Source organism: Sander vitreus, chromosome 13 (assembly GCF_031162955.1).
Source record: "Sander vitreus isolate 19-12246 chromosome 13, sanVit1, whole genome shotgun sequence".
Lineage (NCBI taxonomy): Eukaryota > Metazoa > Chordata > Actinopteri > Perciformes > Percidae > Sander > Sander vitreus.
Window position 1 is genome coordinate 24,798,142 of NC_135867.1, and position 23,591 is coordinate 24,821,732.

General features: G+C 40.5%; 2 protein-coding genes across 2 annotated transcripts in view; one reads left to right on the plus strand and one right to left on the minus strand.

Moving 5' to 3' along the window:
• map6a (microtubule-associated protein 6a) overlaps nt 1–6,515 on the minus strand; it is a 21,683-nt gene extending 15,168 nt beyond the window's left edge. The window contains exon 1 of the mRNA XM_078266482.1: nt 5,806–6,515. Coding sequence (XP_078122608.1) covers nt 5,806–6,515 — 710 coding nt within the window. The remainder of the gene's footprint in view (nt 1–5,805) is intronic.
• Nucleotides 6,516–8,664: 2,149 nt separating this feature from the next.
• Nucleotides 8,665–22,090, plus strand: mogat2 (monoacylglycerol O-acyltransferase 2). The gene is made up of 6 exons (XM_078266114.1): nt 8,665–8,758; nt 9,778–9,956; nt 20,109–20,313; nt 20,461–20,632; nt 21,293–21,492; nt 21,936–22,090. The coding sequence occupies exons 1-6, from the start codon at nt 8,665–8,667 to the stop codon at nt 22,088–22,090; spliced, it is 1,005 nt and encodes a 334-aa protein (XP_078122240.1).
• Nucleotides 22,091–23,591: the final 1,501 nt, after the last annotated feature.

Genomic DNA, 23,591 nt, shown 5'->3' on the forward strand with positions numbered 1-23,591 from the left:
ATGCAACAAATAAATACTGGATATCAGCTGACATTTTAGTATTACATTTTGGCAACAATAAACTTAACCACACTGGTTTTATTTTCAGGGAGCAGAAAAATCAAAGCACAATGGGAAATTTGAGATAACAATCCGTCATTTGTTTTAAATTTTAGAATGGGTGTTTCTGCATGTAATGCTTGTCAATTCAAACATGAGGCTTTGGCGGCTCTCTAAGAGGATCATTTTTAAATCCACCGGAATCCCTTGGCCTCTTTACAGTGTACTGTCTGGCATCACGAGTGCTTTGTACCTTCTGTATACGTGACATAAAATACAAACTAATTTCCAGTTGATGGAGAATCTCTGGGAGAGGGAGGATTCCATGTTCCCAAATGAGAAACATGAGAGAAGAAAATCAAAAGGAGAAGCTCCTGAGCTTGTGCTGCTGTGGAAAATGTCTAGCTGCGATACGTGACACAAATACAAATTTAAAATGAATGCCTCAGGCTCTCTGTCCCTTCATGAACTCAATGAACCTGCATTACCTGCCTTACTTTCGGCGATGAAACCCTCATTTGTCATTCGCTGTAATTTTCTTGATAATTCTTTACGCAATCTGCTCTTTGAATGTCTTTTTTTTAAACGCATCGCGTAATTGAACAAATAATGCTGACAAGATGAATAATGGCCTTTGTCTTTTACAGTGCTGGTAGCAAAAGGAAAACACTAACAAAGACTTTAGCTGCTGCTGTCTGAGGCTCATGAATTATTCTCATGCAAAAAAATGACATTTTAAACATAATGCAGCGAGTTGGTAGCGAGATCCAGGCCGAAAGTTGCTTCCTGCTACAGTGTCTATATACTGCATGCACTGACTAAATAAAATTACACTTAAACATTACTACAACCATAGCCCAACTGAGACAGGAGGTTTGAGGCCAATACCTATATTTCAGTTTAACAAATCAGATAACGATATATCAGCCGATATTCTGTTGTTTTCACCGTTCACCGTTGCATTTTACCTAACACACTACGCTGTCTTAGTTTGAATGTCTTTGCTGTACTGATCTGTACTGATGGTCTCAAAATAACCTCCCTTGGGGTAATATGGGGTACCACAAGGGTCTGTGCTGGGCCCTTTACTACCGTATTGGTCTGAATATAAGACAACCCTGATTATTAGACAACCCCCCTGTTGGAAAAATACTTTATAAAAGCCAAATATTGTTTTCATAAAGAAAAATAATTTTATTTCAAAATAATTCTAATAAAAACACATTGAATAAAACAAGGCAGGCTGTTGTTTTTAACATCTTTTAAATGAAATAATATTTTCAGTATTTTCTTAGATAAAAGTGTCACATTTAAATTAACGTTCAATAGTTCCAAGGCCTTCAGCTGAATGACTGCTCTGGTAATGGGCATCCCATCATTCAGTTTTTCAGTCACGTAATCACACACTCTCAAGATTAACGCGTTAAGATTTTCTCTGGCTGTTTGCATTTTTAGACGGTGTATCATCTCCGTGACAACGCCTCGTTGTACTTCCGTTCTACTTCCGACTTCCAGGCTTTTTGTAGCTGGATCTGTCATTTGTTTCGTCTATGTATGAATGTGGATAACGTTAGTGATAGCGAGATGCTTGCTACAGTTACACTTCTAGTGATGAATCGGCAAAAACACGTTTTATTTCTCTGATTCACGGCTTTGTACTAAAGCCACTGGGCTCTCCCTCTCTTCAGTCACTCTCTATCTCTCTCCACCATATAACATTACCGTGCTTTCGGGCGCTTGTTGAGGCTCCGTCTAAAACTTAGCTTTTTCGACCAGCTGTTTGTAACATTAAAATAAAATGGATTATGGATTATTTTATTTCTATAGTTTATAGCTGACTTCTCTATTGGCTGTTGAAACAGGTGACGTCCCTTACGTTCTGCGACTTGAACAGCTGAAAGTCTAGACCCCGATTATAAGACGACTAGGGCTTTGACTTTTGACCAAAAATCATATTCGAAGTTCGTTTGTTTATTAATATTAATATTCAAATATATTTGAATATTTATTAATAATATTTTGACCATTAAATGCCTTCAGTAAGACCTATACTGGTATCAAACTTAAGTTGTATATGTTCTGTCCACCAGAGGGCAGTGTATCAGTCAATGTCAATAGGCAGGCAATGTTTTCAGAAGAAAAACACAGTCACGACTGTTTTTTTTAAAATTAAAAGTCAGACCCTGGATTAAAGGCCTCGTGAAGGAGATAGCATGGAGTCGATTCTGGCCTGCCTTGCCCCCGATCCCTCCCCCTCCTCCTCTTCCAGCTTGCCGGGATGTAGTGTTGACAGGTGGGCTCTCAAGTTGCTGGTTGTCGAGTGGTATGTGAGTTTGTCCTTACTCATGATTTTTCCCTGTTTTTCTTTGGGAACCCAAAGTAGCGCCACACGTTGCTTTTCAAATTGTCAGGAGTGTAGATTTCGAACTCCTCATCAGGCGTGGTTGTTGTAGGCGTTGGCGCGGCCATTGTTTTGGTATACAAAATAGGCGCTAACCAGGACGCTAACGTCGCCTACAGAAGCACAGATGACCAATAATAGCTTCGCTAATGAGCTCGCGATTCACAACCAGGCGTGAAAAAGCCTAGGAATTGAAAACAACGTTTACAAGCAAACACATTTACAAAAAATAATGCCCATAACAGATTCGAATATAAAGGGATGCCTAATATTCGTTTGAATATCATTATTTTTTTAAATATTCAAATTATATTCGAATAAGTTCGTAGTCAAAGCCCTAAAGACAACCCCACGTTTTCAGACTATTCGGACCAATACGGTATTTACACTAAAAAACAATATTATCAACATAGGATTAACATATCAATTTGTATGCAGATGACACAGTCCTGTATGCATTTGGCTCCTCTTCAACTCAAGCTGTTTCAAGATTACAATCTGCCTTTAACATTCTTCAAACATCTCTAAATGCTGACAAGACAAAATGTGTTTTATTCTCAAGAACCTATAACTCCAGTTAGAGACACATCTCCCTGCCATCCATGCACTTAATGGTACTAAAATTGAAATTGAACTAAAGATAAAAATGGGTTTCTTATGTCAGGGACAATGTAGATAAATGATTCAGTATTGTGAATTAGAACCCTGACAGGGTGATGCAAGACCCTGACGCAAGCAGAGGGGTCATGAATGTGAATACAGTATGTGTGTGTGTGTGTGTGTGTGTGTGTGTGTGTGTGTGTGTGCCGTGTATGCTGTGTAACTGTTAGGGGTGGTACGGTTCACAAAATCAACGGTTCGGTTTTAGGGTCACGGTTTTCGGTTCTGTACGGTTCTTGTTATTTTTTTCTTTTAATCTTTAACATTCCAGAAATATACTTCAGCATATGATATATAGCTAAAATTAGCATATTGAATGCATGTTGCACAATACATGCACACAGTGGCAGTTCTATCTATTGTTTTATTTCCGCTGTCATCATAGGTAACATGAAATCCAAAATGTTCCCACACACCAGACTATATACGACGCTGGCACATCCTCCAACTCCGGGCAGCCTTCCTCATCTCTCCCACTTGACATTTCTGCATGTGACGTGACCTGCAGCACTCCACACCTGAGGAGCGGTCGGCTCTGCGCCTCTCAAAATCTGACGAAAATCTTTTAAACTGACCTTTGTCGATCAAAAAACAGACTGATTCAGCAACTGTATGGCCTATTTCTGGATTAAAATGTTTTCAGAAACACTTTTCGGTGAACTATTTTCGTAAAATACGAGATCGTATTCAGAACGAGACGCCATTAGAGTCTGTTTTCAAATTCGGGAGCAGCAAGAACCACGTGACGCGTTCGTCCAATCAGCTGCCATGTGTTGCGTTCGTCACGCTCATCCCCCCTTGTCATTTGTATATACTGTCTATGGTCGTTTCCAGTAAGTGTTTTAACATAGGTGTATAAAGTGGGCACTGCAGCAGTAAGAGGTTAGTGCACATTAACAGTGGACAGACGAACAGTGCGACACACACACGCTTCGAACCGAGAAGAGCGAACCGAGCGGTTCAGATGTTTTTTCATGAACCGTACCACCCCTAGTAACTGTATGCACACTATCCATAACATTAACCCACAGTTGACCTGCTTTGAGTCTCCGCTGGCAGAGTAAGACAGCGAGTTGACTGGGCTTCTGCTTGTTAGTGCAGCCATTTAATGCCACGTGGGGGAAAGTGCTCAGGGCGGTACCCTGCTGACTGCTCAACAGTACAGGCACGGCGGCAATAGGCACCAAACAGCTGTAAGACACACTCACTGATCTCACACAGCGCTGTCACTTCTGGCAGCCAAATCCCACTTCAGCCAGGTTTCTGTATCAACCCAAAGCTGCACTCTGTGACAACACTGTGTCAGCATATAATAATTTGCGCCATTTTTACACCCTTTTTTTCAGAACACAGTGAATTAACTAAAATGCTTTACAGGTTAGCGTATTCAATATACATGCTGAGGTACGACTCTGCAGAGGTAAGAAAATTAATAAAACATTGAAAGCTCTGAATCCACTTAAATCAATCCAGTTAAAATCCACTTGAATCCCCAAATTACAACAGCAGTAACAACACGTGTGTGATATGGATCTCATATATCACACCATCTAACGCTCTCACTATCAACAGCCTTCCCTGAACATAAATACTGTACAACAGATAACGTCAATGCACATCCTCAAGAGACGTGCATACAGTGACTGTGAGGTGCGTGACTTGATGCTCATCCATCCACCAGTCCCATCAGCCTCTGGTACATTGCATAATAGGACAGAGATTAGCCTAGTGGACCTAAACATCAACAGTCAACTCCACCCTGACCTTTTCTTTTAATTTAATTACCATCTGTTGACTGATCTGTAATTGTTTACATGCTGTGTGTAGCTCTCACTTGCTTGTTTCAAGAAAACAAGCTTTTAATTAGTTTGTGAACAACTGTTTTCCTTCGATTAAGTGAGAAATTACTAACCCCCAATTAAGTCCTGTATTGTGGACAAAGTTTGCACTTCTCAGGCATTTCACATTCTCTCAATGTAACAACTAACAAAGCTTTTCTCCCAGACAGGGCCCCCCATTTATTTATGGTTTATATTTCAATTAATAAGGGACTGTATAAAAATGATTAGAGGCAAAGGGGATTCAGAAAAAGGGGAGGGTTAGGTATTTTAATAAGTAAAAATGAATGTAAATGCATCAAATAATGTGACAGTGACAGGTCAACATTAGGTATTAGGTCTACAGGATGCATACATTATATTATAATGCCAATTCCACTTCTTTTGTCCAAATTGGTGGCTACGTGAAAAGTATTATTTCATTATCAAATTTAGATTTCAATTAGAGTAAACCCACCTTAAATGATGTTTTCTTTCCTTTAGGGTATTAATGATAACATTACATTTCATAGTGTTATTTTACTTTGAAATATTGTGGGGAGGGTGTTGGACTTTTTCTTTTAGTCCAAAGAAAATATTACTAATTCTGAAGAGGGCTAAGTAAAAAACAATGTTAGCCCCCCTCCACACCCATATATTTTTTACCTGACAACGATGGTCTGGCAAAGCAAGACTACCTGGCAACAGATGAATTGCTGTGCCTTTTGTAGATAGGCTTTTGTGTCTTAGTGATTAAGTGAATGAATAAAAGTATGATTTATACAGTAAGCCTATAATACTATTTTGACCCCTATGACCGTTCATGGATGCCTGAGGCTTCTGACCTCCATATAGTCCCCATATACCGGGCAGTGTAGGCCTACTCACTTGTAGGAGCTGTCGCCTGTGATCTCCTCTTTGATCTGCCTGTTCACAGCATCCGCCTCCGCCCTCCCTCTGCCCTCTCCTTCCACCTTCAGGACAACTTTCTTCTGCCCCTCCTGTTTACTGGACTTCTTTTTCCTCTCCTGCCCCTGCAGGAGGTCTTTCTCCTGCACCTTATCTGCAATAGCGCTCTTCTCCACACCGCTGTCCGCATCCGCCAACTGTTTGGAGTGCCTGGACCGGTCCGGAGCCCGGTCATCGCCGGCGGAGGTGGGGGGAGGCTGTTTAGGTATCCAGGGATGGTCGTTCCTTTTCGGGATGGGCCAGGGTTTGTAGTCCTTCTGGTACTGAGTCTTGCTGTTGAACGGTGTTTCCGGTTCGTGGTACTCGTTCTTGGGTTTACAGCTCGGTTCGGGTCGCACGTTCCAGTGCTTAAAGTCCTCGCGCATCACAGAGCTGCACACGCGCTCTTCGGAGACACACCTTCGCGGCGCCCGTGCCGCTGTCGCGGTGCGGCTTTCTGCGCGAGACGGCTGTGTTTCTATGGCGACCCGGGCCTGGGGAGGGTGGAGCGGCGGCTGCAGCTGGATGTGCTGCATCTCAGAGGCGTCCGTGTACTTGGTGAAGACCAAAGGCACCGCAATGTCAGCCTTGTCCAGCTGGTTCCAGAAGCGAGCCATGCAGCACGCCCTGCTGATACAGGGCCACGCCATGGTGAGCCGTAAAGAGCCCCGTCTACAATACAACTAGCACCGGGTCCAAAATGAAGAGAAATATGTCTCTACGCTCCGGTACTGATATGAGAGAAACAAGATGTCCGTATATCAGACAGCACGGATGGCTCCAACCCTGTTGACGTTAGATTAGGTTATTCAGTAAATCCATTTGGCGTCTGAAACAGGCTTCACAGATTTGAACGATTTGATACAAACAACAACCGTACTGATTGCTCTGCTTCCCTCTGTGCCTGCTCGGTCCCGTACGTAGGCTACTTGCTACATCACTCCACGGCAGGGCACTGCAACGAAAAACAGCCCCGCCCGCCTGCTCAGCATCCCAGAGACACAGAGCTGGAGCCGCCGAGGAGGAAAATTCAAGTCAAGTCAGAGAGAATATGAAAGAACTTCCGGATTAATCTGCAGCTTAAAAGCCGTAATGATGCTCTTTTAAAATAGTGTCATTAAAAAAAACACGCACAAATTAAAACTAAGCATGTCGAAAAAGATGAATAGGCTATTATATTATAGGTAAATTCTCTTCACGTCGCTTATCTGTAGCCTAACACTTAGGTCTGCTGCTTTATTTTGAAATGTGAACATTCACTTCCGATATAAGGCGGGTGAACACGGTAAACTTGACGTATGTATGTTTACGCACACTGCGTATTGGTACAAGCCATCACTTTGATCTGTTTCTGCCAATGTTTTTATTATTGTTAACATTTAATAAAACCGGATGAGAAAATGTGGTCAGAAATGAAAAAAAACGTTCTTGCCTGATGTAACCTAAAGACAAAGAAAATACATATCTTTTAAGAGGCAATATACAATTCTTCTTATTTATTACTAAGAATAAAGAAGTATTATGATACTGTTAAAAAAAGAAAATATTAAGGAGGATAAGATTGCCAATTACTATTGGACTTCATTTCATTAATAATTAGCCAAATATTGTATATGATATTTTTTTGAAGGAAGCTATAAAGTAGGTAATATAATTTAAATGATGTTAAATGTAGCTCAATACAAATGTCCACACTGGTAATTGTAAACTACTGAATCATACAAAATTGCCTTTGTGACCGAGACAATGCGGGCAGACTGTGCCAGCAAATAGCCTAGAACACATGAATAATGCCAACTCATTCCACACCCTGAGGGCCTGTTTCACATTGGTCTAAGACATCTGACAGACAAGCACGTTATGTAGATAGACGTTTTTATAATGAAGGATGACAGCTCATTTTTAGAAGCAGTAATCACTCTTTCGCTTTAAGGCGTGATGATTTCCTTTTATTGAACTGCATTCACTTTTTTGTCCATGTGTGCAGGTGAAACATTAACTGACTGAGTATTCAAGATCAAAGTGTTATTCATGTTAGTGGTAATTAAGGCAGTTTATGAAGACACAATCAAAGGGCAAAACTAAATGGACTGGCCGTCATACCTATTGGCCATGGCAAAATGTCAATCTAATGAAAGCTAATGAGGTAAACAGATCGGAAGATCGACATAAAGAAACAAAGAGAGAGAGACTATGTAAGGTTTTACATTCCTCTGAGTGTCTGTCTCAGTTTTGTGTGTCGATTGGGGGTTGCAAGGCATGGGTAGCTCCTCCATTATCTGCTGTTTTTTTCTTCATCAACAACTTGGATAACCATATGTTATACATTACATGGGCTTGGTTTGTATTTAACACAGCACTCATAATGACATGTGATAAGAAATGTGTTATACCTCTGCAAAGGACCTTTGTCACTATCTGAACCCTGAGAGGCAATTACATGATTGCTCAACCAGATGGGGCTGCCTTTGTAACCATACATGGACCAATATATTACACAGTCATGCTAAGGAAGAGCAACATATACAAAAGGTCTTTGACATTCCCTTCTTCCACTGAGTGGTTGCTGGTCCTGTTTGAATGCTCTCCTGTGTTTTAGCAGCTCCCTCCTTTGCAGGGTGCAAAAGTCAGATGTAGATATGGATTAAGAAATCAATCTATTTGGAGTTTCTGAGATAAGACTGTCACTAGGAGGTGATGGTGGAGAGGTGAGAAGGGCAGACTTTGGACCCACTTCACTCGCTCCTCTCTTGCACCAGCTGCAGCGCCTCGGTTTGTCTCTTTTCTTTCGTGGAAAACATGAAGATTCATTTTGCCCCGTTGGAAACGCCCTTGCACAGGAGACTGCAGACGGCTGTGGTGGTGCAGTGGGTCTTCTCCTTCATTGGCCTGGGTGAGTGTGCATGTTTATGTGTCCACTGGAAACATCTGGGAATGATACTGATGGGATGGTACTGAAGTCTACAGTTAGTTTCTTTACAGTAGGTCGCGTAACCTGTTGGCCTAGCTGCTCGTGAGGAAAGTATAAGTGAACATGAGAGGTAGAGAACAGTTGTCACAAGTGACATGAACTGTTGGATAGACAGAAGAGGGAGCTAAGCAGGATGTGATCTGAGCGGAGTGCAGTCCACAACTGCACACGCAGTTTGCCCTCTTAACTGACCTCATGTCACATTGTAGATTTTTCAAAACAGTTGAGAATAGACAATAGTCATTCAGACTTGGCTACGGGTGTCTCCAACAACCATAATGACGTTGTTACAACAGCCAGGAGCACCAACGAACCAACAGGTAGCGATCATTTTGACAACGACCAAACAGAGGTTAAATAGCTGGGTTTCCCTACCGTTCAGTCCAAACTGAAGAAGTCTCTCAGATGAGAGACGAAACGTCTTGAAAGTCCAGTTGCCCTTGGTTTTAACCCCTTTCTATTTCATATGCCGGCATCCAAATGAATATCTCCACGTGTATTTGTTTAGCCCTGAAAGACAGATGTTGTAAAGCCTATCTACCACTATTGTTTGTTTGCCATAGAACCACAGCTGTGTCATGTTCCAACTACATGTTTTCATTTTAAAATTATTTGTAAACTGGATGTTATTTAACACTATTAATTACATAAAAGTGGATCATATTTCTTTTCATACAAGACATAGTGAGTCATCACCAGCAGGTGGTGTTCAGGTGTTACAAGTGATTCCAGTTGGTGTTGGTGGGAGGTGTGTCCTGTAGTCAGCTTGCCATAGTTGGTAGTTTATTGATTATTGTGACAATAAATATACTTAAGATCATACTAATTTGTCTTCATATTTTTTTTTAATAACCATTCCTATAGTGTGTTTTGCCAGATCACAATGCACATATGTACAGTATTGCACTCGTTTACAGCACTGTATGTTCCTCTCTCCTCAGCACCCATATGTGTCTTCCTGTTCTTTTACCTGCTCTTCACTCGCTTCTGGCTGATCAGTGTGCTGTACTCCGTCTGGTGGTTCTTTGACTATGACACTCCTTTACGTGGAGGCCGCAGGTCGCCCTTCTTGTGTGGCCTCAAAATTTGGGAATACATGCGGGATTACTTCCCCGTCAAGGTGAGAGACAGCTTTTACACTCTAGGGCTTGGTTAAAATAATCGATTCTCCAATTGAAATCGATCGTTGTTTGAGTGATGTGATATCGATTCATAAAATCCAGAAATCGATCTTTTAATATATGCCTTTTCACCATGAATGTGGTGAATTGACCCCCTCATTCTTAGTTAGTAAACATTAACCTGGTGCATTATTTAAAAAAAAACATTTAAGGGTTGCTTCTTACTTGTACAATTTACAGCATAAGTTCTCTGACAATCTTTTTTTATATCCAAGCAAAATTGGTATTGTAACTGAAATTTCCCTAACCTAACTGATATCGAATAGAAAATGTAATCGAATCGGGACCTCGTGAATCGGAATCATATGGATTCGGGAAGTCAATGGCGATACCCAGTCCTATTTTGGACAGTTGTTGTACGAGACCTGCGATTTTACTGTATATGCACATCCCCGCCATTAAGCAGCCCCAAAGTCCGTGTAAGTTGGGGTGGGCTGTACCCCTGTAGCTTAAAGAATAGGTCATCAGAACATCTCGCTCTGCCGGTCCAGTTTATCTAATCTTTGATCTGCAGCTACATACCAGCAGTGGCCCTTATCTCTGTCCTTGGCAGCAAATGAACAGCTGATGGCTAAGGCCTCTGTGTTCCAGGGCTGTGTCTATGTGTGTTTGACTAGTGTTATAGAGAGAAATTGTACTGTCAATACTAGACTCATTTTAGAGTCCTACAATACTATACTAAAGGACATCAAGGGATAGCACAACCAGATGCAGTCCAGTTTGATGATTTTCATAAAAAAAAAAAATAAAAAAAACATACTTTGCTTGTCACTGAAGGAATAGTTTGACCATTTATTTTCTTTCTTGCACATGGTTAGATGAGCAGATTGATACCACTCCCATATCTGTCTGTTAAATGTCATGCCAGGAGACACGTAGCTTAGCATAAAGACTGGAAGCAAGTGTGAACAACTAACCTGGCTCTGTTAAAGTATTATGAGAGTTACGTGCTGGACTGTGTTTTGGCCGTGCAGTTAGGAAGTCACAGTTTTTTGCAAAGAAATAGTGCAGCACATAACCCCCCCACCCCCCCTGCAAGACACAACTTGTTGTTTTTCCACTGGGGTTTTTGTACAGATTACACAAGGTATAGCATGCTGATTAGCAAGCTTTGGACAGAGCCAGGCTTGCGGTCTCCTACTGTTTCCAGTCTTCATGCTAAGCTAAGGTAGCATCTCCTTGCTCCAGCTTCAGATTTAACAGACACACATAAGAGTGAAACTGTATCTTGATCTCATCTAACACTCGGCAAGGAATCAAATAAGTCCATTTCCCAAATTAACTATTGCTTAAATAGATAGATAGAGAGAGAGATAGATAGATAGATAGATAGACAGACAGACAGACAGACAGACAGACAGACAGACAGATAGATAGATAGAGAGAGAGAGATAGATAGATAGATAGATAGATAGATAGATAGATAGATAGATAGATAGATACTTTACTGAAATTCAAGGTCCCAGTAGCTTAAAGACATTACACACAACATACACATACATCATGAACAGGATGATAAAATGACAAATCCACATGAATAATATGGACAATAAAAGAAAATATACTAAATAAAAAAATCCACATGAATGTACTAAGGGATGTATAAGCATGAGACGCCTACAGTGACAGGGCACGTAAGGTGCTCTATGGTAAGGTGCACTATGAGAGTGTGTGTCATGGTGATAGTGCAAATAAGTCCAGTAGTGCAAGGAATGTAGACATAGTAATATAAAAACTATATAGCAAGGATGAAGTTTAAAAAAAGACAGCATTAAATATGGGCATTATAAAGGAATAATAGGAATAAAATCTTGCGGTGCCCTTCTAGTGATTTTTTCACAGATTTATTAGCCGCTGCAAACCAGAAATATCATTTCATCATTAAAATGTCAGAGCTCAGGGGCATTGATAGTTGAAATACAGAAGGCTGTAACTGCAAATGGATAATCAGTTTCTTACAGCCATGTCTGTAAACTGTAAATTCACCTCCACGATGAAAAGCATCCACCACACAGCCTCAGGAATGAAAAGAAATCATGTAAATCATGTGAACATGAAATGTCTGCCAGAGGCAGGTTACTACTGGTTACACAGACACACACACACCATCCCCTGATCCAGGGTCGATACAGATAACTGGTCAGATCACTGCTGCACAGGTTTCTTCAAAACGTACTTACTTTGTCTGCAAGGAGAGACAAGCTGGCATGTTTACTTCAGTTTCAGATAAGTAGTTATAATGTGACATTACAAACATTTTCAACTGGCCCTGGCTGTTCGGGACACTCTTCTCTCTCGCAGTCCGTTGTGTCCCTCTTGTGGTCATACATGAGTAGTGCATACGTATGATTTGATGGACATTTCATTACTAGAGTTAGATCAGAGATCTTCAACAGGGGGTCTGGGGGGGGGGTGTTACTGCAGGGGGGGCACCAAATTATTGTCTTTTCAAAAATTAAAATGTCTCAACATGAATCCAACATATTATTAGCAAATATAATCAGCCTATTTGTGAAAAAAGACCACTGATGCTAGGCTTACTGGCCTATAGGTAAGGAAATCACTAAGATAGTCACCCACAGATACAGTTCATCCTAAGGATTCACTGTGCCTTCCACATGCATTTTTAACATTAAAACATGGTTTATAAAATCATGCCAACAAGTATTTTAATAGCTTAGTATTGTATGCACTAAAAAGGTATGAATAAAGGCTTTAGGCTACCCTGTTATTGTAGGCCCAGTTTAATAGGCAACTTCATTTTATACAACATATGTAGTAGGGGGTCCCTGCTCCGTCTCTCTTTCAGTTAAGGGGTCCTTGGCTTAAAAAATGTTGACGACCCCTGCTATAGATCATTAAAAGCCCAGCATTTTATATCAAACCCAAACAGTATTGGATGTTGGGTGTGTCATGTCTCATTTGTAGCATTCACAGAGAACAGAACCCCTGTTGATAATATCCGCCACATTACATGGGTCTCCATCTTGCCTCGAGGCACCACTTACACTTTGGACTGCGTTGATAAGACAGAGTGCAACAAAAACACAACAAGCTCAACAGCATTTGATTTGATTTTTTTTTTTTTGGGAACAGGCAAAGTGAGTTTATAATTTGCTTTTAAAAGGTTGCCTTTGAGGTCAAAATCTGAAAAGCAACCTACTCTATGAGATATTCAGACGTATTTGTATCTCTAAGTATTAAGTGCGTCATGGTCTGTTTGCATAGCCTTTTACAGCCATAAATGATAGCACAGTGATCCTCATTAATCCACTGTTCAAATATTTGAACTAATCCTATCCTGTGTGTCTATATCATGTTACAGCAGAGAGAACAAATTCACTAAAAGACTGGAAACGTCTGCGATTAGAAGACACCATTTAAAAATATAGATGATACAGAAATGTAATGGACTTTAAATACAGAAATGTTAATGCTACTATTATATAACTTTAATTTATTCAGGGAGGGCCATTGTGTAATGCTACTATTACTTCTAGTACTACTACTGTTGTACTTTATATATATTTGGAAGAATGGCTATATAGCTAACTATAACATCTTGATTGGGAAAAAGATATGTGCAATAAAAACAAAACTGTACATAATAATAAAGGCCAATGCATGGTATGATAAGGCAGTTCCAGCAGTGAGCACCATATATGAAAATAAAAGTCAGGAGAAGACCGGTACAGAAGTGATAATATTAAGATAACAGGAACAATAAATTGAGTGAAATTCTTAATAATCATTCCGTCTTAAATACAAATAAAACAATACAAACCATTTAAAAAGTATAAAAAAGATCATACAGACATCGAAATGGTTGACCTTAAACTATATAGTAGGCACGACTGACAATATAATGCAGCACTGCAAACGGCAAAAGAGGATAATCAACAGCTTTCTGACACAATTTCATTAAGAATCAAGAATTGTAAGCTTTTTGTGGAACTTCTGTATTGAATTGCATTAGATGGGTGTTCATGATTTTCTGTCCACCCCTGTATGTCAGAGTCAAACTCAGGCTCTGAAGCAGACCAATGATGGCTAAAGAGGGCAAGCAGTATTTTTGGTGGCTTTTTCTGTTTAGGTGAGTAGATTCAGAATCGTTCATCATTTTTTTTTTTAGATATACTTCATGTTAAACAGAGATAGAGGGGGATGGCATGCAGATACAAATCCCTGTTTACATGGTTTATAAGGCTGTCAATAAAGGCACTTATCAGGGTCTGTATTCTATGGCAACTAAGGTCAGTTATTGGAGTTGGTTATTGTTTCAGTCTCTCATTACAGAGCATTCTGACATTTCTGTCTGTATCTTGGTGCTCTTTTAAGACAGTGGTGTTCAAAATGTGATAGCAACTAGTTACATTTGTCTGCTATTAAATGGTGTAGCTCTTATCTCTGCAACCCAAACAGAAAATGCATGGTTTACTCTCAAACACGAGGAGGAAAATGTTACACTTTACCCCATAGTCTGGGTTAGTTGTACCATACCCTGGGGTGAAATGTAACATTAAGAAATTAGGATTATAACAAAAACTTGATATTGAAACTTTCATTCAACATTTAAGTGACTTTTTAATAATACTATTTGTGTGTGTATGGGTTGACAGGCACGCCTCGGCCCTTCTTTCTTTTCCAAGACTGACATTTTAGGAAAAACATAAATACAACTACATTTTTTGCCTGGGGTGGGATGTAACATTTTGTCTTGTTACAACTAACCCAGACTGTTGTTCATGAACTAGCTTAATTGACAGCAAACAACCTGTATAAAAGATATTCATAAAGACACACAATAAACAAGATTTAAGTTTGTTGATTATCACAAAAATAAATGAGGTAAAAAAAAACATGTAGAAAGGACTAAACAGAGCATGTTTAGAGTGAATCAGGTGATTCCAAACTTGTTCCTGATGGGAGTAAATGGACGTGTTACAACCGACCTGTGTTAAAACTATCCCCAGTCTCCCCTATATCAGACAAAATAATACTATTTCAATGTACTTTTTAAGTAATTGCCATGACTTAGAACTGCTAAAACTCCCTGGTTTGGCTGGAACTAATGTATCCAGTTCAAAGTGAGTCCTCTCCAGTATTCTATCATCTGACTGTATGCCACTTTAGGTCTGAAACAAGGAGTCAATGTCAGGGGAAAGAGAAGCACTGTCCTTTGGAGAGCCTGATTAGTTTCACTGGTGCGTCTTTACCCACTATTTCTAATAACACCATCATCAGCTCAGACTACAAGCTCACCAGCTGATGTGCATGCTCCACAGAATGAACACATTTAGATGGCATGCATTCATAATTCATAACTTGAGGTCTAGTTTTTATGCTTCCCTGCGCAGTCACTTCTCACTTATGATTTAAAAAACTAAATCTTAAAAAAACTCCTCTTGATGGAGTACAGCACTATGTCAATGTAGTAAGGATACAGTGTACGAACGCAGTGCAGATATGTGTTACTTTAATACTTGTTTTTACTTCTTTTTCTTCCTTGTTTTTTTTATCTGTAGTACCATTTTTCTGGAATTTGTATTCTTTTTTTTTTCTTCTTTTTTTTTAAACATTGATATTCATTTGTAAATTGGTGGCAAGCATGTAAAGCTGTCTTGAATTTGAATGTTAGGTGGGTTCCTTTTACAAGCCCTCAGGTTTATTTTTTTATTCCACCTGTGCATTATGTTATTGCAGGTTTATTTTCTATATTCTATTGCACAAATAAAAAGACAAGAAAAAGCTCTAGATCCAAAACCAAAACATATTTGCTTATTCTTTGCCTGACTAAAACCAAAGTCCTTTAGCAGGGATAATAACATTACTGATCATGTCGTTCATCAAATATTTTTAGGGGGAGTGCTCTGTGATCGGTCACTAGTGGACCGTCCTTGTGTTTATAAACAGCTGCGTTCGGTCGTCATTAGAGGAACTCCAGCTGATGATTAACTTAGTGATCAAGGGGCCACCAGCCGCATGTACCCACAATACAAACAGAGTTGACACAAAAAGACACAAGACTTTGTGAAGGTCCAATATTTTGACTTGCTTCTGCAGTACAAACCTGTTTAGTTTCATTCAACCTTTATTTCTCGAGAATAAATCGAGAGAGATCATGGAGGGGCGACCCTCATCCTCAATGTCATCGAGTCAGATTACAAAGACAAATACAGAACAACAACAACAACACAGAAAGTACAATCATAAGAAATATAGAGAGACAATAAAACAGAATCTTAAATGATTTGATAAATCAATTAGGATAATAGGGATGCAGAAGAAAATGCAATGACGCAAAGCAGTTACAAGTAGAAGTTTGCAGGTTTAGAACCAGATTCCTAAATTGTCCAAGAGGCACAAGTGAGTTGAGTAGCAGTTTTTCCAAGTTCAGAGCGAGCTCTCGGGGAACATGAAGTACAAGCCAGTGAGCAGAGAGAGTCTGTTATTGTCCCTCTGAGTAACAGAGAGGTTCTGGAAGGTACGAAGGCAGTTTTCCAATAAGAGCCTCATGGATAAAGAGATATTAGTGAGTATCACGAGAAGACCACCCAATACTTTCATATGAAATACACTGATGTGTTCCATAGGCATGACCGGTTATGAATCTCAAGGCGGAGTGATAGACTGAGTCCAGAGATTTAAGAGTTGGAGACGATGCATGTCTATAAATCCCATTACCATAGTCCAAGACACACATAGTTTGATCTTTTAAATCCTACAGGTGATCGGCATGTATCTACATGTTTGACCAAAGCACTACTTCTGTATCAGTGCTGGGTGAACTTTGTCTTTTTTTAATTAGATTATAGAATGAGGGAAAAAAAAAAGAAAAGTTCAAGAAAAAAGAAAAATCCCTTCTTTGAAGCTGCCCTTTTGTCGCTGAGGGAAGACAGCATGGCTCCCTGATATTGGCTGTGAAAAGGTTGCTGTAAGAACAGTGGGGCCTTGGAATACTAGTCTCACACACAGATACAAACAGTGAGGAGAGCAGATTTGTTTTTCTTTTTTTTTTTTTTTTACAAGCGAGCACAATTCTCGCTGCAAAACAAATGACAGCACATGAACTTTAGTTCCTCTCGCTATCTCCATATCCGCTCTGGACTAGTGAAGCCACACAAACAACGCTCCACAGGTGAGATATCTTATCTTTTGCAGTTAGTGATCAAAAACATAATTTCAGACACTACAGAGAAACATTACTCAGTTTCCAAGGACTGATTACATGCCAGGAGGCTTGTCCCACAGTAGAAACCCTTTACCTGCCAAATGGAAATATCCTCTGTGTTAAGTGTAAACATTTAAGCATCTCTTTGAACCTCCTACCCAGGGATGAACAAAAGGGAGTACTATTTCAGGGTATATGCAAGTCAACACCAGCAGAGTTTATTTTGACTTTTTGATAGATTTAAAGAGCTGCCCCTGAGTCTTATCACCTCTGTAAGTAAACAAATGTATCTCCTATCACACTTGTCCAAACAAATCAAGAAAGTACATATTAAGTATTTAAAGGGAACTCAACCACTTCTCAGGTGATGGGGAGTACTGCATATGTGGAAAAATGGTCTTTTGTTGCTCCAGAGAAAGCTGTGTGAAACCTGGGTCACATTCAGCACTGACAAAACGTAGCAACATGTTTTTTTAAACTGAAACGGGGTGCGTTGAACACCCTGTTTTGTGCGCAAGCGATCTGCCTTATTTATGACCACTGGTTTACAGACAGTAAATCTGCTGATTGCGTATCACCTGGGACGCAGCCAATAAACAAGAGATACACCCACCAAACGAGAGAACACACATCTCAAAGCACATTGCGCACTGTTTAACACCCTTCAGAGGAAACATGTTGTTCAACCAGGAAACCGTAGCAACAAGGTGCACACCGTTTTGAAATGAAACGTGCCCCTGATAAATGTAGGCTACTCAAGTGATGTCACTTGAGTCAGCGTCGGTTGGGTCTGAAGACTACAAGTCCGAAAATGAAAGAATCTGAGGGTGTTGAGTTAGAAAGAAGTGAGTTTACCAGACTTCTGTAGCATTCTCCTCATCCCTGCTTGATGCTCCAGGCTACATTAGTCGCTACTGGCATCGCACACCCAAATCTCCAACCAGACTGTGGTTGCAGAGTTGCATTGTGGGTAATGTAGGCACATGATGACAAAGTAAAAAGAATGCATGACTAAAAAGATGATATTTGGTTCTGATGCATCAATTTTTAAACTGGCAATCAGAAATCTCACAATGTTATAGAAGTGAAATGCTAAATCAGTGGAGTACTTTTGTAATATTTGCAAAACTGTGCAAGTGCAACACATTAATTGGAATTAAGCTAAGTGTCACTGGTTTAGATGAATATTGTAGATGTAAATATTTGTCACTGTAATACAGTAAGGTACAGGAACAATAGAACCTCACTGACAAGTCAAAGGTAATGGGAGCATGTCTATGTTCCCTCAGCCCTGTTCCCTCAACCCTATGTTCCCTCAGCCCTGTGTTCCCTCAACCCTATGTTCCCTCAGCCCTGTTCCCTCAACCCTATGTTCCCTCAGCCCTGTGTTCCCTCAACCCTATGTTCCCTCAGCCCTGTTCCCTCAACCCTATGTTCCCTCAGCCCTGTTCCCTCAACCCTATGTTCCCTCAGCCCTGTTCCCTCAACCCTGTGTTCCCTCAGCCCTGTTCCCTCAACCCTATGTTCCCTCAGCCCTGTGTTCCCTCAACCCTATGTTCCCTCAGCCCTGTTCCCTCAACCCTATGTTCCCTCAGCCCTGTTCCCTCAACCCTATGTTCCCACAGCCCTGTGTTTTCTCAACCCTATGTTCCCTCAGCCCTGTTCCCTCAACCCTATGTTCCCACAGCCCTGTGTTTTCTCAACCCTATGTTCCCTCAGCCCTGTTCCCTCAACCCTATGTTCCCACAGCCCTGTTCCCTCAACCCTATGTTCCCTCAGCCCTGTTCCCTCAACCCTATGTTCCCACAGCCCTGTTCCCTCAACCCTATGTTCCCACAGCCCTGTTCCCTCAACCCTATGTTCCCTTATGGAGTTATATTCCTATCTTTATTCAAGAGCGCATTCTTTCAATTTGAGAGCATTTCTCACTTATATTACGTTTAGCTTTTGTAATAATTTCCCTCAAAACCTTGCTCTCACACTCAAATTAGTGCTACAAACCTAGCAAAATTCCACAACCAATAGAATGCCAGGTGTAGTGTTAACCAATTAAATGATCCCTGCCCCGTTGAGGGTGCGTTCGTTTTATGTTAGAACATCCGTTACGGACGGCTCCTCTGTAACCATGGATCTGTAACCCAAGTTTATTTACCCCCGCCGTCAATCGCTTTATTATTAGTATGTCAATAATGTGCACAGAATGGTCGATGCTCTTTCACCTGCACCCACCAGGAAACGGGAGAAAGCTTTGAAGTGGGACATATCAAGTTACGTATGTGGGCTGAGGGAACATAGGGTCTAATTTTGATGTGGTGGAAATGTAATAGAAATTATGGACAATAAGGCTGAGGAAACACAGGGCCTAATTTCAATGGTGTGGAAATGCAATAGAAATGAGGGAACATAGGGATGACCCAAAACACATCACTCTGCATACACTTCTATAGCATTGTGTATGTTTTACAGTAAAGTTGATGGTACCAATGTTTGGGAGATTCTACTATTTCCCTCTGAAACGTAGTGGAGTAGAAGTAAAGTAACTTAAAATGGAAATACACAAGTACATTTCCAAGTTTCTTAAATTGCACCTAAATACAGTACTTGAGTAAATGTAATGAGTTACTTTCCAAAACTGAAAATATTGTGGGGTAAGTGAGGGGAAGTGTGTCCTACAGCAGAATGGTTGCTAAATCTTTTCAGACAGTTTGCAAACAGCCAGGAGGGATGCAAAAGGGTTCAGAGTTTTGACACTGGGATATGCAGCCAGCTGGGCCAACATAATGCAACACTGTCAGCTCTTTTAGGAAGAATCAGATGATCTGAAGTAAAATATGATGATTATAGATCAATATTCAGATACAGTAGTGGATGGACATTAATGCTTTCATTTTCACAAGATTCTTTTCTTTTCTTTGCCCAGTTGGTGAAGACAGCTGACCTGGATCCCAAGCACAACTACATCATGGGCTTCCATCCCCATGGCGTGCTGGTGGCAGGAGCCTTTACCAACTTCTGCGTCTATGCTACAGGCTTCAGACAGCTGTTTCCAGGCCTCACCAGCTACATGCTCATGCTGCCCCTTTGGTTCAGATGCCCGTTCTTCAGAGACTATGTCATGTGTGCAGGTGAGGCCCAGAGACGTTTTGAGCCATCCTTGATCAGATTGCTCTTTATACTTAATTATGCCAGCAAAAATATACCGTATTTAATAGCCTTCAAGGTATTTTTGGACTTATTTTGATCACTTCTTATTTTCTGTTACAACACTGCAGGTCTTATTCCTTCGCACAAAGAGAGTGCCAGCTATCCGCTATTCAAAAAAGGCGGCAACGCTGTTGTAATAGCAGTCGGTGGGGCCCCTGAGGCCCTTGATGCCCACCCTGGGACCTACAATGTACTATTGGCTAATAAGAAAGGCTTCATCAAGATGGCGATGGAGCATGGGTAAGAGCAGAGAGGCCTGGGGGAATGAGGAAAGTTTTCTGTTAAATGCAGCTAATTCTCCAAGGTCTTACGGCTTGTGAAAGGATTCTGTCCTACTATTCATTTAAGTTTCTTGCAGCTTGAACTTGGCCTCTTGAAACAGAGGCTTAGTCAAGCCCCTCACATGGAATGTCCCGGGAAAGCACACGCACGTCGCTATGAGATCGATTTAGAATGAGAAAGAAAAGTACAAGTACACGGCGGCACGGTGGCTCAGTGGTTGGCACTGCTGCCTCACACCAAGTAGGCACTGCTGAGTTCCATTTCTGTGTGGAGTTTGCATGTTCTCCCCACGTTTGTGTGGGTTTCCTCACGGTGCTCCAGTTTCTTCCCACCGTAAAGACATGAATGCTGGGTAACTCCTGCCTTTGACCTTGCACTGGCATTACAAGTAGAGTTGATCCCTGGACTATGGCTGCCCACTGCTCCTAATTAGTTAGGATGGATACATAAGGATACATTACTCCTATGTGAAAATGTACTTGGCAAACAAACGAAAATACTAAATTAAATATATGAAAATATTAATTCAAATATAAAAGAAAACACAACAAGTATTTTAAATACTGGACAATATTAGTTAATGAATAAAACAACTTTTTCATTAAAATCTTTTTTTAGTGCTCATCTGGTGCCAGTCTTCTCCTTTGGAGAAAATGAAGTGTTTGATCAAGTGAAAAACCAAAGAGGAACCTGGCTTCGATGGATACAGGAGCGGCTGCAAAGCATCATGGGTATCTCCTTGCCTCTTTTCCATGGACGTGGCATCTTCCAGTACTCCTTTGGTCTCATGCCCTACAGAAGACCCATCAATACAGTTGGTGAGTAGGCTTTGCTCACGACCTATCAGGGTGGACATGGGTGGATTAATGAACAGGCCAACTGGGCCCAGGCCAGGGGGCCGCTGGGAAGTAGGAAGTAGAAGAAGAAGAAGTAGAAAGATGATTTTTTTGGGGTATTTTAGGCTTTTATTTTTATAGGACAGCTGAAGACATGAAAGTGGGGAAAGAGAGAGTAACTTTCAATTTCTTGTCACATAGTCAAAGGGCTTAACGTTAATAACAGAACTGGCCAAAAGCTGAGCTATATTATCACGAATTTCCCAACCAGCAATTGATTATGGCAGAAGCATCTAATGTTATTGAGTGACTAGACAGATCCAACTGGTTGGCATGCATTTTTTTAATCAGACAGCCGGACCATATTGCAAAATGTAAAGTACACTGACTGTGAGTGTGTTGTACTCCGTGTCACCTCCCTGCAGTTGGAAGGCCAATTAGGGTGGAGAGGAAGGAGAAGCCAACAGTCGAGGAACTTGATGCCCTCCACCAGCTGTACATGGATGAACTCAGCAATCTGTTTGACGAGCACAAAGGCAACTACGGAGTGGACAAGGACATGCACCTGAACTTTGTCTAAACTGGATTGATGATGGAGTGGATTTGAATACATATTTATTTGTTAAGCTCTGTTGCTGCAGTCAAAGACAAATTGATTAGCTCTGTTAACATGACTTTGCTCTCAACTGGCCTGTTAATTAAAGATAAATGGTTCTGCAACAAGACACACTGTTGTATCCGTTTATATATACGGGATGATTCAACGACCCTATTAGAGACAAGCAACCAGAATAGAAATGCTAATGTATCCATTACTGAGAGCTTGCTGTTCATTCAGACTCCTGTCGCTTTTCAGGGCTGTGTGGGAAATGGTTCAGAGGGAACACTAATGACACAAGTTTTCCGCCATCTCCCAGTGGTGGTATCTGTCTGGCATTCTGATTTTGTGCAAGACCTGACACTTTCTTAAACAGAGTCAATTTGGGTGAATTTGGGTTGCAACAACATTTGGAGACACTGTTCGCAAAAAACTATTTTTAGGATTTGGTGTCTATCTGAATGCTTTAAACTATAAAATAATAACATCTTTTATACACCACTCAACTGACTTTTGTTTCTATAATATGCCCTCCATCATTAAATGGTTTCCCATTTGAGTGGAAGTAACTAAGTACATTCACTCAAGTACTGTACTTAAGTATAATTTTAAAATACTTGTACTTCACTTGAGTATTTCTATTTTCTAGTACTTTAGTCTTCTCCACTCTACTTCAGAGGGATGTTTTGTACGTTTTACTGCACTACATTTATATCACAGCTATAAAAAAAAAAAATTTGACAATTAAACAAATGCTTCCCAACATTTTTTAGATTTTTAGATAGAGAAAAGCCCAAAAATTATGCAAATGTATCTTATAGAACTTAGTTTGTTCTTCTTTTTTCTCACAGCCCCTCAGATTTATCTTGTGACTCTTTGGCGGACCACAGACCCTGGGTGAAGGGAACCACTGGACTACTTGTTAAAACTAGTCGTTGGCGTAAAGTTCTGCTTGCTCAATATCACTCTCATATCTGTAGGTAATCAGTAGGAGGCAGGAGACTATGAGCTTTCCATTAAGACTGAAAACAGGGAGAAGCAGGTAGCCTGCAGAGATTCTGGAAAGTCGCTGCTACTGCTACTGCGATGAAGAAATAGTCTGGCACACAACCCCCTGTAAAGCTTGTCGTTTTTTACACTTCAGTGTTTGCACGGATTAAACAAACAAGACATAACTTGCTAATGTATGAGCTTTAGAAGTGCTGGTAAGCAGAAGCAGACTAGCTGTTTTCCGTTTTTTATGGAAAGCTAAGCTAAGCATCTCCTGCCGTGAGCTTCATAACCTACAGATAGAGAGAAGTATTGATCGCCTCCTTCAATTATCTGCAAGAAAGCGAATAAGTGCATTTTTTCAAAATATGAAACTATTGCTTTAATATCTGCCTAGCAACCTTATTAAAAAAGATTTTGTGAAACAATATGGAAAAAAACAGATAATTTATTATTGATTTTTAAATTCTCAAATGTGTGTTAATCACTGACT

Coding starts and splice junctions, on each gene's coding strand:
- mogat2 (XM_078266114.1), top strand. CDS start 8,665: ATGAAGATTCATTTTGCCCCGTTGGAAACGCCCTTGCACAGGAGACTG. Junction 9,957..20,108: donor GGGATTACTTCCCCGTCAAG/GTGAGAGACAGC, acceptor TTCTTTGCCCAG/TTGGTGAAGACAGCTGACCT. Junction 20,314..20,460: donor AGACTATGTCATGTGTGCAG/GTGAGGCCCAGA, acceptor ACAACACTGCAG/GTCTTATTCCTTCGCACAAA.